Here is a 19103-nt window from a genome sequence, read left to right on the forward strand (position 1 = left end):
GAAACGGCACTTCCCGAGTGTTTTATGCTGCGAATACCTGGCCCTAAAATATGTGTCTCAAGCCTGCAATTTCTCTGATTGCACGTTAAGTCTGTAAAAACATTGTAATTTGTATATTCGATGGTGTTTTAAGAGAGTTGCTATTACTTTTAGTGTACTCGGAAAGACGTTTTTGAGTGTAGTAAGGGCAGTGGCGGGGCTAGGGGTATTGGTCGGGGGGGCAAGAATGGTCTGTAGGGGCGCTTTCGATACTATCTAAGCGGAGCGCCACCACAGGTTGGCGCGGAGCGTACAGAAAATTTTTGAGTAAAGATACTCCCGAGATTGCAGGAAATGACCCTTTCCGGGGCCTTGCTAATTTGCAGATAAACGGAGAATAAATAGGTGTCGTCGCCATTTTGTCGGAAAATACACCGACAGAATATGACAAATGTCAATAGGTATAAGAGAGCGCAATAAAATAGTCAAAAATCGCGAATAAGTAAAAAGTAGTGAAAAGCTGAAAAGGGCGCCAGCAGTCCATTTGAGTCCGTCAGGGGGGGGGGGGGATCCGCCCCTGACTGTATATATGGACGCTCGATCCGCCACTAAGTAAGGGGATGTTGGAGAACTGGCTGAAATGAGGCAAGTCATTGGCCTAAGACGAAGTTGTGTTACGCTCACCGGTACTCACACTCACTGCTTCCACTTTTCACGGGGCGTAAAGACGCGGTTGGGGTGACAATGTGGTCTATCGCCAAGGGACGGGCCGAGGGTCCCCCAGCAATTACTTAAATTATTACACCTATAGAGTATACGTGTGCATCGGACAGATCGACAAGTATGCATTGAAAAATGGGCAGATGTACGTTTCGGAGCCTTGGTAAATATTGGGGGGGCTTATAATGCATTTGCCCCCTCAACTTTTTTATTGGGGGGGCTGAGCCCCCCCAAGCCCCCCCCCCCCGGTTCCGCCGCCACTGTCACAATCAATTTCAGAGGTGACCAAAAATCCCATATTAGGTACAAGGATACCTTTCGCTTTGGTGGAGGTCAAAGGTAATTTTTTGAAAACTTTGTAAACGCAACATCTGTCTGCTGAAAACAAGAAGACTATAGGTTTCTGTTTCGGTCATCATGCTGTCAATATGAATAATGTTTGTCACATCTCAATGCTTTTTGTTGTTTTACTTCGTAGTCTGTAATTTTTCATCCTGGATATAGCTTACGTTACACATTCTTATAAAGATTATACATGTTACATTGTAAGATTAGAGCCATCTTCTTCATTTGCGAAGTGCGCCACCACTTCACATGGCAACGCTGACTTATCAAACTTGTTGTTCGTTTGCCCAAGTAAAGCGAAAAGCTGTTTAGTTTCGCTCTGTTCTGCTATCCTGTATGTATTTTAACTGAAACATCTGATGAACGTAAGTTTATAGATCATTTTGGACCATTTGTTGTAGTAAGATGTTGTATAAGTGTCGAGTATTATTGAAATTAGTTTGATTACGTGTGCCTGTTTATTTTGTGCAAGTCGTCATTTTGTTATCATGTGTTTACTTGTCAGGCCTAGAGTCTCGCGTAATTGGTCCATGTAGTTTGCAGTGTTAATTTTGCTCCAAGAATGTATGTTAAGGTATTCGACGAATCAAGAGTTGTTTAGATCAGTGTAAATTGTAATTCCAGATCCATGTAAATAATGCTGCAGCCCAAGTGAGAGATTGTTTGCTTATCTGGTTAGATTGCCTGTATTCTTTATATCCAACATCCAGTGCTTCATGAATGATTCGTACTGACTGCTTACCTGGCTAACCTGTAAATGGGGATAGCAGTCGCCGGCAAAGTGGTAAGTGTCTCCAACATTTTGAGAACGCTTCGAATAAACGATTACATGACATATAGACTGACACTTGAGTATTACGTATAATTATCTTACCAGTTACTTATTATATTTTATTGTTTCATGTTTTACCATAGATTCGAATGAGACTACCAGAGAATAGATTCATACGAACTTTATAGCTGCTGCTGTCCTACTGTACTCATTTCTGTGTCGTTTGACCCTTTCTTACATACATCATTGAAATTTAAACCACAATGCAGTGCTCGTTCTCCTCCCCTCTCGTGCCCCCCTCTCGTTCTCCTCCCCCTCTCGTTCTCCCCCTCTCGTTCCCCTCTCGTTCTCCCCCTCTCGTTCTCCCCCTCTCGTTCTCCCCCTCTCATCCCCCCTCTCGTTCTCCCCCTCTCGTTCCCCCTCTCGTTCTCCTCCCCTTCTCGTTCTCCTCTCCCTCTCGTTCTCCTCCCCTCTCGTTCTCCTCCCCCTCTCGTTCTCTTCCCCTCCTCGTTCTCCTTAAAAACTAGCCTTTCAATTGTTTAAGAATCACACCTTCAGCTCCAACTAGAATGTTTAATTTCAGCTATAGGCTATGTAGGTATGTACTTCTGCTATATAAAAATTGAAAGTGTTATAACATCTTAGATGGTTTGTTTTGAAAACCAATGAATTTCCGAGATTTTAAAGATGGGATCACGCCTGTAAATTGGTGGCGCTATCGCCTTCCTGTAATATCTATTTACGACTCTTGCTATTAATAATAATTCCACACGATAAACTGTGTCTGTTTTTCTTTACTCTTGTGTTTTGCGCAACGAGGGGCATTAAGAATACATCCTGCGTTTAATGGAAAGTATGACGTATTTTAGCTATATTTTGAAGAATTCGATTGCTTTGCGCAACGAGGGGTGTTTAATCGAAAGTACGATGTATTTAAGCTTCATTTCAAAGAATATACACATATCCTGTAACACAACAAGGCACATATCCTGTATGTGGTTACATTAGTGACAAAGGTGAGTTATTAAGCTTGTCTAAGAATACTTCCGGTTTCTAAGTTTCGGTGAGGGAACTTTCCTTTCACCTATCGTGTCCTATAATTTTTATATGTGATAATCTGATACTCCTATAATGCCCTGTGATTAACAGTATTTTATATACATTCTTTCTTAAGCTCTTTGATGAAAAAGCTGCACCCAACTCCCCAAATTCATATACTATAGTATGCCATCGAGAAATATAACTGTGTTATGTAACCTTTCACTTTTTTCGTGCACTATGATTAAAATTCAAGGTTTACTTTGACTTCTTCTTCTTAAACATTATTCGTCATTAATATACTTATGGTACATACGGTAGTTTACCTCCTATATCACTGTTTTGCCCAATCGACTAGAAGATGTTTCTAACGAATTTGGCATTCCTTGAAAGTAAATAAGAAGAACGTTCAAAGTATTCCAACCATGCATCTCTACAAAAACATATGCTGAAAATCTCCTGTTCCAGAGTAGTTTTCAAAAGAATGATATTATTATTTTCACGTCCGTCACCCCCTTATTCAGATATACATGTTCGTTTATGAAAAGCAATAATACTGCTAGCTAATGTTTTCCTTCATAGAACGATGGCAAGCCTATGTTGTTCGCTCAAAGTAATTGAAAAACGCCCTCTTTATGATCCTAACGCCAGTTCTAAAGTCAGTAATCGAGAACGTCCATTTGACACATCATTTAAGACCTTTAAAAGTTTAGTATAACACGAACTGCTGCTCCCAATTGTCATCCCGTTATATTTTCAGACTTAAGACGGGCACGCCCCTCCCCTCCCCCACCCTCCTCCTTGAAAGTAAAATGGGGGATATTTTTTTATCATGTTTATTGCTGAAACTATTGGTAACATAACAATACACAAACTTACCTTACTTCATTGAATGTACATTTATTAAACTATATAGACAATGATCTTATAACTTCGCAAACGTGTTACATATACGTCTAACGATGACAATAAATGAAGTTCTTCACGAACCGATGCGTTTCTTATAATACCAATAAAATATCGATCTTTTCAACCTTTTAATAACAGAAGGGAGTCATTATTTTCGATCACCGTGGTAACTGTAAAGTAAAAATCGTTATAGTTTGTACTCCATACATGGACAACGTTAACAACAGTATAGATGGTATAGGCTGCTTTGCACATCAATATCCGTAAGCTCAAATCAAACATTTCCTGAGACGTCGCCGACCTTTTAACAAATTTAGTAGTAGGCCTATCCATATAAATGTATGCAAGCACATATCAAAATGAACAGGGCAGATTGAGTCAATTTGGCTATGTTGAATGTTAACAGGCGCGTATCCAGGGGGGGGGGCGTTGGGGGCGCGCCTCCCGGGTAAGAAAAAGAGGAGAGAAAAAAAAGGGAAGAAAAAAGGGAAAAAAGAGGGGGAAAAAAGAGGAGGAGGAGAGGAAGGAAGGGAAAAGAAAAAGAAGAAAGAGAGAAAAAGAGAAAGGAGGGAGTAAAAGAAAAACGCCAAGACACCTGGAAGAGGAGAAACAGTGACATCATTACAGCGCTAATCCCTATTATATACACAGGGTAGCCAGTGACTGATCAAGGATTTCGGAAGGGGCGTGCGCCTCACCCTACCCCTAACATCGTCAACTCCATTTTTGACGTTTCCATTTTGTCCTCTCTCAATAATGTATATGAACATATATACTATATATGGTCTATCATAACGCGTGTTTGTGTATATGAAACATGCTATGAAACCAACTGTGGCTGGTCTCGAACTCGACCGTGTCGTCGGGGAACATGACGCATTTCGGGAAGGGGGCGACTGCCCCCACCCCCCTTGAGCATATTTTTTTATGATATCGTTAGTAATTTCAAAATAAAAAATGCTTAAATGCAACATACAAGGCCGGGGAAGTGTCATTACCAGCGATCTGGGAGGTATTTTTGGCCAAAATTTGCTTGTACGGTTCGCGCCAACAAATGGTCCTGGGTAGTGCCATTTCCAGCGATCTGGGAGGCATTTTCGGCCAAAATTTTTTTTGTACGCTTCGCGCCAACCCATGGTGGCGCTACGCTTAGATATTTTGCCAACAGGCTTCGTCCCTCACTTGGCAAACTCCTCGCTACGCGCCTGCTCGAATTTGTAAAGCAAACAGCAGATATCACCTTATATCAATGAGCATGAAAATGGTGTTCAAAGATGAACAGCCTCAAAACTGTCTATGTGTGAAGACTATCAGGGGCGTAGCGAGCGGGGGGTCACACCCCCCCAATAATTTGGTCGCTGTCGGCAAATTTTGGGTCTGTCGGCAAAAGGAGAAAAGGTGAAGAGAGCGGAAGGGGAAGAAAGAAGGAAAGCTGAATAGAGAAAAGGAGAACGGGAGCTTCTTCCGTGCCAAATTTGACTTAAAATATGCACCAGATTGCATCTAAGGACGTTTCAAAACTAAAAATTTTCCAAAGGGGAGGGGTAGACCCCCTACCCTTAGACCCCTCCCCCATTTCAGTCACCACTTCCAGATCCGTCGGCAAATCAAATTTGACTTAAAATATGCACCAGATTGCATCTAAGGACGTTTCAAAACTAAAAATTTTCCAAAGGGGAGGGGGACACCCCCTCCCCTTAGACCCCTCCCCCATTTCAGTCACCACTTCCAGATCCGTCGGCAAATCAAATTCTCCACACCCCCCCAACAAAACCCCTTCGCTACGCCCCTGTGTGAAGTCATGGGCGTAGGAGCCAAATTTGATTTGGGGCTGTAACGACTTGCCCGAAAAAAATAACCAAATATTTTCGCGCGTGTTCAATATGTTAATGTCTATATCATATAAGCCAGCATAGGTTATTACATCGTATGCCATCGTGTACCTTACGATCCGTGAAAGTTGCGCAGTATACCGCGGGATGCTAATGTAAACAACGAAATGTCTTGTGTAGATGGGATAAACCTTGGAAAGTGGGGCTGACAGGTATTGTGGGCCGCGACGTATAGAATCACCTACACAAGCAATGATCCACAGGACATGCGATGAGGTCGAACATGATTTGTGACTGGTGACAATCTTATAAAAGGTTATAGATAAAAAAAACTATTGGGAAATACTTGGTTCTCAGGCAAAAGTGTACATCTGGTTGGTCATTTTTAAGCCTGAGAAGTGCCATTTCCGCCGATCTAGGGGGTATCAAAACCAGAAAATTTTCTTGTACGCTGCGCGCCAACCGATGGTGGCGCTCCGCTTAGATAGTTATTCGCGCCCCCCCCGGGTCAGAAAATCCTGGATACGCCCCTGGTTAAAGTTAATTATGTTACGCCTCTTGTAAATCGGAATATTTGACGTACAAATAATACACCTTACACTCACTGTTTATATTATGTATTCGTTCGTGGTACATATTGTTGCTCCTTATAACGGAAAGCCAAATTTACCATCATGGTTAAAGTTACCGTCCCGGGGAGTAATGGCGAAGTCGCGATAGAAAACCAATGGTTAGCAACATATGTGGCGCACACATGTTGCATATGATTAATTTCCTCAAAGACTCCTCTATAACACCTTGTATTTATCCAAGAATTAACGAAATAGTATCATTCAAATATTTACATATGTTGCTATAGAAGCATTGAGTGTATGCGCGGTAGCAAACAAAAGACGATCAAAAGGATATGTGTGGAGGATTAAGGAGATGTACATTAAAGAGGCGGTTGAGTCGAGTATCATCGAGGACGTAGCGATAACAATAAAATAAGAGTTATGTTAATCGAAAGTGAGGCTAATAAAGGAAACGCAGAATAATGTTAAATCAGAATGTTTACAAAAGTGCAATGGTTGTCGCACTGTGCTGTGGTTGGGGTGGGGTGGGGGGCTGAGATAGAAACAGGGCATGTGGACATAAGGTATAAAATACCTATGACATTCATCAAGGATAATTATGTTATTTTTCAATGTGAACATTGCTATATAAAATAATGTATATAAACAGGCAACTATATGGCATGTCAACATTATTTCCTGTTAAGACTTTTAATGTCATATCAATGGACGTCACTTTAAGGTATACTACGGTTTATCCTACGACCTTGTGTCACTCTGCACAGTCACTTGGGTAATGCACCCTCATTGACAATTACAAAAAAGTGGAATTATGTATATATAGCCTATGTATATAGCCTATATATATATAGGCCTATATGGTCTATATATGTAGCCTATATATGTAGCCTATATATATATATACATATATATATATATACCTTTGGTCGGTTAGCGTCTACCTTGGCGCAAAGTGCTCCGGTGGACAGAGCGAAGTTATATCTATCACCGTGTTGTAGCAAACACATCGCCAAAAGGCAGATTTTACAGAAATATGGTCTTTATCTGTTGAATATCGATTCCGTACAATATACTTCATTCATAAATTGAAACGTCCTATATAGTGTTTTCTTTCTTCTTTATTAATCTATGATCTGTTTACTTTCAACAAGAAGGAAAGAAAATAAATTGTTCAGATTATTAACATACATTTTGATTAATTTTAATTATGCTACTGATAAAATCAATGTTACTTGTGTGCCTTATTATCTCACCCCTGAGATGTTCTCTAGTGCTTTTTTTCTAAAAATTACTACTAAAATTACTGCCCTCTCACACTCCTTGAGGTACTGAATTGAAACTTTTTTTCTCACTTTATGTGCCAGGGGGGGGGGGGGGAGGGGGGTACCACTGGGTGGCACAAAAACAGCAACTAGACTATTATATGTATACCAAACTTACTATATGGCCCAAACCTTCAAATACAAATAGGGAATCACGTCTACGATACATTACTTAATGTAAAATGCCAAATATCACATGATCAAATGAGGTAAAAGGTCAGAATTGGCTTAACTTGAACATGTACCAAGATGACGTTTAATATGTCAAGTTTCAAGTCAAGGATATTCTGGTTGCTAAAGTTGATAGCTTAACAAGACTGCAAGCAATTTCAATTTATTTTTCTTTTGGCTATAATGTAAATGTCAAACGATCCAAATAGCTGAAATTGTTGTAAGCATGAGGGAGTAGTGACTACATAGTTTTAATGGATATTTAGAATGTTTATTTCCATAAAATGTCAAAGGTCTTGTAGTCTGTAAAATTCAAGGTTCATGTAATTGAAAGTTGGTGAGTCATAGTGTTGACATCATTGTCGTCATGAACCCCAAACTTTGAAATGAGATCTGTAACTCCATGGATAGCTTACTTGTTGTTATTTTGTTTCCATGAACAATTTCTCAGTAGATATATGCTGTTTATAAAACTCTCTATACAGAATGGGTTAAAACTTGTGTTTCGGAGCCGCGAACGCTTCGTCTCCTGTCAATTCTAAGCTGGTACTGGCATAAACATGACAGTCAATTTCCAGTGCAATGCATGTATTATACAGGAACTATAGAATGACGTATTTTGCGATTGATTAACTCGCTCCATTTTCATAGTTCAAAGTTCAAATATTAAGCATCTCAAACTGTTTCATATATTTCAACGTAAAAATATTAACAACCCTAAACCATATATATATATATATAACTACCTAACGATGCCAAATTATTTTGACACAAGTACTGACTGACTCACCTATTTATAAAAAATGATAATTGATTAAACTTGATTTTACAATAAGGCAACTAAGTTTAAAATGCAGGATGCTTGATTTGAAACCTATATCGAGAACTACAGCTAAGTATTGCATGTATAATAAACATATTATACTATTGAACAAACGGATGATTTCTTTTTCTTCGGTTTCGGCGAGGACGATGAAGGTCTTTCCGGGATGGACACGGCGGCACTACCAGGTCTCTCAGGCATAGACTGAACGCTGCTGGGACGAACAGGTTTGGCTTCCTCTTGCACATCAGGAGAAGGGGTTGTATTACTAGAAGGTGTTGGTACAGGTGACTTGGCTGGTGCAGGCGGTGGTGTAGATTCTTCAGAAGTTTCAATGACCACTTCATCGGGTTGAACATAATCTTTAATTTTAGAAACCAGTTCGTTGAACTTCTCATCCTCAAAATTACGCTGGCTAACCTCCTGTGTGAAGTCGATATACAGCAGTTGAGTAAACGTCATGCTCATTGGTCCAGGTGGTGGCCACGTCATACCTTCTTCCAGTAGAAGCGGTATGATTGGTTTACGTAGAGCGTCTGATAAACTGACTTCTCGTCTGCAGTTTGCAGATAGCGCGTACTTTGATGTAACACATGAAAGAACAACCTGTATGCAAAATATGTGTATTTTAGTATAATGTGAGCACAGGAGTATAAAACGCACAAGGCACATTATTAATGAATGACCCATGCACCCGATTTGACAATATGCCCAATGTTCATATTGCGCAATTCTTCGAGGTCTATATTCTATGGGCAAACAAACCGGAAAAATTGCCAGATTAAGACCACAGACAATAACATAAAATTGGATACTTTTTTGTTTTCGATAAGTCAGAATTTAAAGAGAAATATGTATGTAATATCAAGAATCAACTGCATGCATCAACAAGATCACAGATGCACCTTCCACTAAAATAATTATATGTACAGAAGAAGGTGGTATCGCAACCTTGAAAGCATGGTACAGGCACAGCCGTGTCCAGGGGGTAGGAAGCTTCAAAAAAGTGGGAGAGGGGGGGGGGGAATCAGAGGGGCACCTTCTCTTCCACAACCACCACTCGTTTTGCTATAAACCGATACTCACCGGCCATATCACTCAAATATATATGATGTGTTAGTATTCTATCAATACTATTATGGTGCACGTGAATAATTAAAATTAATAAAATATTGAAATTAACAAAGGCTTAAGGTATCCAAAAGACAGTTCTTCATCAAAGGGGTACATCTGATTTGCCAGTAGGGCACATTTGCTATTTTGGAAAAAAGTGAGGGGCACGAGCCCCCAGTGCACCCGGTTCCTACCCCCTGGCTGTGTCCCCTCATGTGAAGCACCCTTCGTCCATACGCTGATATATTGATAACTCTTTATGAGAACAATTCTATCTGAAAAAATAATATAATATAATAATAATGTTCGATTTATATAGCGCTTTATACCAGCGATAGGTCTCAAAGCGCTTTACAGACGATATATTACCCCTGGTCAATGATAACCTGTCCCAGAGACAATCCCCACAGTAGGCAGCAGTAATATACTGCGCCCAATGACAAGTTACCTCACAGGTACCCATTTAACCCCTGGGTGGAGAGAGGCAAGTGAGATAAAGCATCTTGCCCAAGGACACAACGTAATGAACTAGGCAGGAATCGAAATCATAAAAATCATTTCTGCAGGAAACTAACTTTCTCTGTTAGGCAAATAAATCCTGCCAAAAACCCGATTAGTTCATGTTTACCTCTGCATTCCTAATCCCTTTGTCGATTTTAGCAAACAGTGGATCTCCACCACCCATCTGCATGATATCTAGCCAACAGGGAAATCCCAGCTTAGTCAGTTCGCTGAAGAGCTTCTTAATCTGAGGCTGTTTATCCCATTGATAGGAAATGAAGACTGTTGGGTGTCGATCAGTTTCCTGTCAAAACGGAAGTAGAAAAGTAAAGGTTAACCACAACGTTTTCCGGTTTCACTTTTAGTCATAACTACAAAACTAACTATCTTAACAAAGGTTCCCGTTTCGGTTTTGACGGTTTCAACATTATAATAAACCAGCCACAACGTGGATTGATGAAGTTGAACAGTGCTACTTCTATAGTTGTAATATTTGTAACTAAAATTGTTGGTGCCTGATAAGGTCCTGGTATAATACTTTGGCTGTACCCAGAGACATTAGATGTTTCTCTAAACCACAGATCCGATGAGTGAGGTTCATTGACTGTTTCCGGGTGAATTATATTATCACATGTCTACGTGGGACTAAACCAACACAGCCGCTGTGTCGTGTGGTGAGAAAATGAAGTAAGCATTTGAACAACATATCTTTGGTGTTGTCCATCAACTGCTCCATGGTATCCTTCCAATGGTGTGATGTTAGTTGGCTACATATACTGTAACACACAAACACTGCTTACTTCTGTGGTCCCATTAGACTGGGATGGTGTGGTCTGTTCCGCCTTCTTCACCACTTTCACCTCCGGTGCGTCATCGATTTGTGGTAACCAGTTTTGGTATTCTGCGAAAGACGAATCATAACCCTTTATTAATCTGAATATAACACATATGACTCATTCTTGGAAATTGTGCTAAGGGCTCACTTTTGTAAAAACAATTACCAACATTTCTTTCTATGAAAGTGATAATCTAGTGACAAAATAATTCGTAACTCGATGTGATGATCCTAATGGTCAGCCACGTGTCATTGTAAGCAATAGCTAAGACCATCAAATAGTTCTCGTGCCCACCCTCATACACACCCCCATTAACTTTTACATTTAAACTCACCTTCCGTTACCATTTCAGGATCAGGCGTAGCATAATAACCAATCTGTCCAAGAAGCTCATGAAACCTGTCATCTGGCCAGAACTTTTTCCCTCTGACGTACTCGCCCTCCGAAAAGAATTGAATGTAGAGGAGCTGGGCAAAGAGCATACTCATAGAACCTTCAGGAGGCCAGGGAATATTCTCAATCAATATAGGGATTATAGGTTTGTTAAGGAGGTTGGCAAGGTTTACCTACAAGGAGAAGAACAAAAATGAACCATGACCGTTGCATCGTTGTTTAAACATACGACTGAGATACATTGCAAAATGGCGCTCCTAAATTATTTCATTATTATAGAGATTCTTTATGCATGGGATTCTATTGCAGTTGAGTTCGCCATTATAGCGATGATATGATGAGGTGCGAAGGGAATTTGAAAGTACATAGCCTTTATAGGTTTTAACGTTTTTATATAAGTTTAGCAGTTCGACCAAATACATTCCCAACGTTAACTCAAGAGCAAGTAACATTGGAATGATACCCAATAGTACATTTATACTGTTGATACAACATTTTGCGTTTTCCTTTACTAATGTTCTCTTTAGAATGACTCACCTCCTTGTTGCAATTTTCTGATTTGGCATATTTAGTGGTCACCATACACAGGACCAACTTGGCTGCCCTCATGCCCTCATTGATCTTAGCAAAGAGCTGGTCTCCTCCTCCCATCTGACCAATGTCCAACCAACACCCATACCCAGCCATTTCAAGATGGTCCTTGACCGCCTTGACCTCAAGTTGATGGTCCCACTGGTAACTGATGAAGACAGGACATGGTTTGTCTGACATCTCACCAACCGGCTTGGGAACCATTTGATCTGAGATGAACGGATAGTTGATTAAGTAAATTTGAGAAAGGATAAATCCATATTTGAGTATATTTGATATGTGTCATGTCAACGTGTGAACTTGTTAAGAACATGCTTTCATGTTATAGTTACGCGAATCTTAAGAAGAACACAACAGGATTCATGGAATTAGAAAGGAAAACACCCCCTCACACCAAGCTCGACCCCACAGGTTCATTAGCCATGGATTTAGCAATGGTTCTGGCTCCCAGTTACACCAATAGACAACAAGCTAAGACAAGTCCATGTTAAAATGAATCCACTAGGCTGCTGAAAGGTCCAAGACGTTCACGTACAGGGACTGTAATTTGACGAGAATGCTCATTATTATCAAATTAGTCTCAATGTATCAAACAACAAGAACTTAGTAGGATGTAATATCTATATTCGTTCATGAAACTCGATCATAATTTCAGTAGGGCCCTTTTTTTGTCAATGTCATATCTGTTGCTAGAAGCTGGTTGGTAGTGCACGGCAACCTTCTCTGCATTTCCCTGCCATCAACATTTTCTTTTTACTATATATCCGCTGTAAGCTATTCACGTTACATCAAACTTTGAAACAACCTTACCTGCTTCTTCTAAAGCTTTTTCTACGATCTCAGCTGCCTCTGTCCTTCCCATATCTTGCAGAGCGGTCAAGATGGCGTAGGTTGCGTCACTACTCTTATGAGTGGTGTACCATTCAGCTAATATAGCCATGGTAGGGTCAGGAGACAAGGCCCAGTTACGGACGTCTTCACCAGAATAACCCAGACGAATGGCCAGGTACCTCCAGTCATACTCGTGCTCGGGGTTAAGAATCTTAGAAACGTCACGTGACCACTTGGGCGCATTTGTTATCGTCTGAAAAAAATAAAATGAAAGAGTTATAATTAACTCATTAACGTCACAGCCAAAATAAACATTAGAGAACACGATGCATGGTTTATCCACAAGATGGGGTCAAAGTTTGGAGTGCAAAGAAGGATAATAAACTTTCAAACCCAAGGTGTTCGCTCAGTGATCGTAGTCATTATAACGCTTATTGTGGGGGGGAGGGGGGGTTTACACTGGCGGTGCATTGGGGGCTGGTTTGAGGTCTGACCAAATTGCATGGATATGCTCTCCTAATTATTAAATTTTCTATACCTGATCTATGCTTTTATTGTCGGCATAAAAGTCAGGAGGTTAAAAGTTAAAATGACATTCTAGACAGAAAAGTAAATGTAAATGTTTTAAAAAGGAGTCTGAAGGTGATACCTACCTTGTGATCAATTTCTTCTACTTTTTCTACAGTCTCGTCGACAACAACCTCCAGTGTTTCCAGTCTGTCTCCTTGTTCCGTAACTTCATTCTGAACATCCTCCAGCTTCTCGCCTTGCTCTGTAACCTCTTCATCCAGTCGTTTGACATCATTCTCTGTTCCGGTTACGCGTGTATCCAGTTCACCTATTTGTTCTTTTTGCTCTGCCACGTTTGTACTCACATTTTCTAAACTTTAAAATTAACATAAAAAGGAAACCACTGACATGTTTGAGATAGAGATTTAAACACATTTATTTATATAGGGTTATGTTATGGACTTTCCCATTGTGAAATGTGAAACTAGGAAATGCTGATTGATTGAGTAGAATCTGTACATCTTCAAAATGAACGCATAGGTGTTTAATCTGATTATTTCTTTCGCCACAATCTTATTGGAATAGCAGACACCATTTCTCTAATACTGTTGTGAGTTATGAGCATTAAGAGTTGAAACGTCGCCTTATTATGCACATGTAGAAATCGGAAGCGACGAACCAGTTGAAGAGGGCCGGGAAGATAATCGTCAAAAGTTTAATAGTTGGGAATCAGGGAGTGTAAAGGAATTGAGGGGAAATGCAAATGTAATGAACCTTGTGGTAAAGCTCCTCAAATATCATTCTTGAAAACTCAAACAATAATTATGTTGAACACTGATACTGTGGAAGTTACGATTGAATCTTTTTAAATTACACCTACCAGGCCAAAGACACAACGAGGTATCCCGAGTCAAGTGTTTCATAGCGTATCGATATTGTCTGTTTGTAGAGTTGCTCTAAAGTTGTGACAATATATGCTTACTTAACAACGCTGTCAAAAACCTAAAATTGATCTATCTTGTTGATTCTGCTCAATTTTTGTGCTAAAATGTTCAGTCTGTAAAGTTTCTTTCTTCCCATTTACAATATACAATAGAAAATTTGAAGATGACTTTTTTCTTTCAAAAATCATATTGCTCATGTACAAATGTATGGGGTAACGGAATATCCAAGCAGTACTCTGTTTTAGAAGATAATGTCGGTAGCAGCCGGACAGAAAGTTGTACCCCACGTGTAAAGAATTAACATAAAGGAAACTTACGTTCGGTCTTCCAGGAAGTCTATGATACTCTGGACCATATCTGGTAGTCCCATCTGGGTTCCATTTTTCTCTGCCTCTATTGCTGCTCTATGTTTCTTTAATGGTTCTTTGTGAGCCTGTCCAATTCGTTTCATCTCCATCAGAATCACAGTCTTCCACATGGGATCAATGGTTTTTAACTTCTTCGCCATTAGAGTCAAATATTTGTCGGCCATTTTCTAGTAATGTTATAAATAATTACATTAAATGAGTCCGACTTTTAGTCTATTCAAACGGTTGTTTAAGTGACGGATATCAATACATTCCATTTGGGTGATATATGGATCCACAATATCCCTCAATTAATGTGACAATTATGCTTGACCAATAGCCAACTAAAGATAACGGTAGATAGGCTACTCAAATAATGTACTAAATAAATACTAAATTCTTTACTTCATGTAGTCCTACACAAATATTATGATCGTCACAGTTTAGGCTCTTCTTTCGAATTGTTTTATCTAAGTCATCAATTCCGCTATCTCACAGTCATACTAGTGGTGGTAAACTCGGAAAGTTACCACCAGTGTTACTATATCACATGTGTGTCGTGAAAATTTAGTTAAGTTGAGTTAAGCTATTGAGTTAAGTGACCTACACACAATGCACAATATATATATATATATAGTATACTCTAGTATAGTATCTCACTTCATTCATTCTCCCGATATTTGCAATCGTCTTACAGGCAGAAGCTACCGTCATTGGATTCTTTTCCCACGCATCTAGTAACTGTTTGCTGTACTTCTCAACTTCCCCTGGGTACACTGCCGCAACTTCAGCGATAGCCATGTAGGCAAGATGAACACACGACGTACTTTCGAGGTCTGGTACGACAGTGCCAAGTATTGGAACGATTCTCTGAATCCAAAAATTATACATACAATATGTAATCAAACAATACAATAGTAGGTAAATAATAGATTATGGCATATATTCTTATTTCTATTAGCACTGTAGACAAAACTATCTTCTAAATATATAGAAGGTACAGAATACCAACATCTATTTTAGTTCGGGAGGTATCGTTCGATGCTCCCTGATGTACAAGATTGAGGACTATAAAAGAAGTTTAAAGTAGAGTAGAGCTTATAGTACTTGAAGTATTAATGTTCTAATGTTTCCATCAGAGTTATGTTACCACAGATCGAGCAGACTGAGTTAAAAGAAAATACCTTTGGCTCTCTCTTGGCGACATCTCCGAGAAACATATAGAAATAAGTTTTCTCAGAGTCGTCCATGTCATCAGCGGCTTTTTCTGCAAGCTGGTCAAAATGTTTCATGACTTTCTCGGGTGCATCCTTGTACAAAGGTTGTAAAACCACTGAAAAAACAAGTAGCATGTGCTGATGACATACTTCTGATGATGATTAAGATTGATAGCCTATATAAATAGCCTATACTTAGGCTATACTTATATGTATATCTATCTACATATATCTATATCTATATATATATATAAATATACATATATATATATATATATATACAGGAATAACGGAAAAACTGTTCAACAACTATGCTGCATTTAGAGAAAGGCTGGATCTCGAATGAGACACAATAATTGAATTAGGTACTAAGTGATTGGAAGTAAAACAGCCAATGTTTGGTTTTTGCAGAGCTTTGAGCAAAACTAGCTCTTCTTCAGTGCATGATCACCGAAAGTGACAAGGAGTAGCAGGAATATATAGGGAATATATATATATATATTTATAAATATATATATATTTATATATACATATTTATAAATATAAATATATGTATATATATATATATATGTATATATATATATGTATATATATATATATATATATATATATATATATATATATATATATATATATATATATATACATATTTATATATACATAACCCCACCCGGGCTAGCTAAATTGACCACCAAACAATAGGATATACTTGCACCACATTCAAAACAAGCATAATTATACTATACTTAAGCAAATTACTTAAGGCATTCCCCTCGAATTATATCGTAGTTGTAAATGTACTTACATCCAAGTGTTGACCCTTTCCCTTCTAAGTAGACTTCCATGACTGTATCGGCGCAGGGTATCAATAGTTCTGTTTGCTGGTAGATAATTCCAATCGCATTAGCGGCCATTTCCTCGAGCAGGTCATTTTCACACTTCATCAGTTTTACTGCTCCAGGAATAAAGGGCTTTATCGCTGCTTTATTGGTGGAGTTCTATGAGAGGCAAAATGGAAGCGACATATTGGAACAGTTGCGCTTAAAGATCATAAACTGACCCCACCCCCCCCACACACACACCCCAACTACCCCTCCCTTTCTAACCAACGGCTTGTCCATTATAAAACGTTTCCTTATAACGTGCACCCAGTTTTTGCATAATTCCAACTGTTAATGATACATCAGGAGAAAGCATATATGTGACAGAATTGGTGATGTTTTCTTCACCCATGATATTTCACTTTCAGTTCTGCAACAGACTATAAAACATATTTGTAATTTGTATGGTATCAACAACTCCCTGCCTATAATTTGACGTTAGTATCCATTTATTATACATAAGCAGTGTAGCCTATACATCTGTCTCATTCTGTCTGTATTTTGATTGGGCCATGCAGGAAGTTGTTATGGAAACAACTCCCCGATTGACTCACCTGCATGACTGTACTAGTGAGTATGTTCATTGCGACTGTGCCATATCCAGACATTGGTTGACCATCCAGATCCTGCTCGATTATGTAGTTAAATAACTTGGATAGCTCATCCGGGGCTTTTCTATCAAAACAAATAGAGGGAAAGACTATTACACAAATCGATACTATAATCAAGCAAAGATCTAGATACATTATCAGTGGGCGGATTGAGGACTGAATCTGTGGACGGGCAGAGAGACGGGTGGTCTAATTTTCATTTAAGGGAAAGATGAAACTTTGAATGTTACCAAAAATGAAACAGAGGTATTTCTATTTCATGAAAAGGAGCACTTTTCCAAGGTTGGTCACGTGCCTACTCCTCCCCCCACCCCACTCCCTTCCACCTCACCTGGCACCTTTTAACAGCATATAAAGCTTTCGTATTCAAATGATTTATGGTTACGATCATACCGGTATTCAAAAACGGGACTCCAACATGATCATCTTCATTGTTTAAATAGAGACGAAACATAGAGTAATGTATCATTTATATATATGTCATTCGTTAATCTGTTCGATCAATCCTAAAGCACCCAAGTGGGTGCATGTATCTAATATCATAACTACCAACTATAATATATAAGTATTATATTGCTGATTGAGATGCGAACTTACACGCCTTTCTGCCCTATTGAACTGATGGTAGAGCCTACAAAACGGCTCTTGCTCGACCAATCTGAGATATCATTTCCCTCTCTTTGGCACCATTCCAGCATCGCCGTATATAACTCTGGGAGTTGACCTTCAGTACCCTATACAAATCAAAATAGATTACAATGATATTAGTCTGCATGCTATTAAGAGCTATAGTATAAACCTCGATGAGTGGGATCCAGTAAAAGTGCACGTGGAAGAAAAGTCCCATCCACAAATTCTCTCTCAACCAACTGGAATAAAGAGCAGGATTAAACGGATTCAATATTACTAACAGATTAAAATGGAATGGAGGGATGGAGACAGTGTGTCATGATAGCACGGGCTCAGTCAAGTTGGAAGGAAGACGAAATTCTAATAAATCATAATGTTTTCTCCTAAAGTGACATCTTACCATCACAAGGTGGAGTCGATGATCGCATCCAACAAATCCCTATGTCAAGTTGCAGAGTGTTTGATATTTTAAACAGTGTGATTTTTGCACCATGTGATGATGCCAAATGATGGGATAATGGGTCCCACCCACCGCGTAATGCAAAATAAAAACAAATAAAAGGATAATAAAACAGTTTGGGTTCTAATTATGTAGATGGGAGTATTGGTATGTGGTGGGTTTCAACGAATGCACCCACCACGTCGATCAAGAGCAAGTCAAGTAATAAAGTCTGAGAATTGTTCGGTACTACCTTAGAGACGAGCATTTTGACAAGTGATAAGTTTGTGTTTAACATGCAGCACATTGTCCAATTGACTGATCCGTACAAATTGCAATTGTGACGCTGTACTTACGTCATAATTCATATCGCTGGTAGCATGAATGCCACATCCAAGAACGTAGCCCATTTCATCCGTTCTCTTGTAGGAAGCTATTAATAATCCCATTATCTTCTTGTTCACTTTCTTTATAATTTTGTCCCGGCTGAAGAAACAAACAAACAATATACACGAGTGTGTCAAGTTGATTTTCCATTTAAATAGACATAAAATTCATTGTCGAGACGTAAACGTCAAAAGGGTGAAAGTAAACACAGGAATCAAGGACTTACGATCAATTCGTCAACAGAAACCCCACCGTCCCCCACCGGGTCCCAACACAACCCCCACCCTCTCTCTACTGTGAGCAAAATGGTGAAAATATTATCAATAGTAGCGGTTACAATTTGTTACATTTCAGATAGATGTCATTGGGTGTTTCCTGATTACAAA

The 19103-nt window shown here is 39.2% G+C and overlaps 1 protein-coding gene and 1 long non-coding RNA gene across 4 annotated transcripts in view; one reads left to right on the top strand and one right to left on the bottom strand.

Moving 5' to 3' along the window:
- Positions 1 to 1234: 1234 nt before the first annotated feature.
- Positions 1235 to 2001, top strand: LOC139978968 (uncharacterized). The gene is made up of 2 exons (XR_011797059.1): positions 1235 to 1409; positions 1755 to 2001. It is a non-coding gene; the product is annotated as an uncharacterized lncRNA (long non-coding RNA).
- Positions 2002 to 7270: 5269 nt separating this feature from the next.
- The window catches only part of LOC139978966 (uncharacterized), a 35095-nt gene continuing 23262 nt past the window's right edge, over positions 7271 to 19103 (bottom strand). For all 3 annotated transcript variants that reach the window (XM_071989574.1, XM_071989573.1, XM_071989572.1), the window contains exons 5-18: positions 18687 to 18816; positions 17859 to 17995; positions 17205 to 17325; positions 16575 to 16767; positions 15737 to 15885; positions 15213 to 15422; positions 14523 to 14740; positions 13405 to 13636; positions 12731 to 13004; positions 11867 to 12129; positions 11271 to 11502; positions 10901 to 11001; positions 10228 to 10404; positions 7271 to 9092 (exon numbers count right to left, since the gene is read on the bottom strand). In XM_071989574.1, the coding sequence (XP_071845675.1) occupies positions 8583 to 9092; positions 10228 to 10404; positions 10901 to 11001; positions 11271 to 11502; positions 11867 to 12129; positions 12731 to 13004; positions 13405 to 13636; positions 14523 to 14740; positions 15213 to 15422; positions 15737 to 15885; positions 16575 to 16767; positions 17205 to 17325; positions 17859 to 17995; positions 18687 to 18816 (2947 nt within the window). In that variant the 3' untranslated portion in view covers positions 7271 to 8582. The remainder of the gene's footprint in view (positions 9093 to 10227; positions 10405 to 10900; positions 11002 to 11270; positions 11503 to 11866; positions 12130 to 12730; positions 13005 to 13404; positions 13637 to 14522; positions 14741 to 15212; positions 15423 to 15736; positions 15886 to 16574; positions 16768 to 17204; positions 17326 to 17858; positions 17996 to 18686; positions 18817 to 19103) is intronic.

Source organism: Apostichopus japonicus, chromosome 13 (assembly GCF_037975245.1).
Source record: "Apostichopus japonicus isolate 1M-3 chromosome 13, ASM3797524v1, whole genome shotgun sequence".
Lineage (NCBI taxonomy): Eukaryota > Metazoa > Echinodermata > Holothuroidea > Aspidochirotida > Stichopodidae > Apostichopus > Apostichopus japonicus.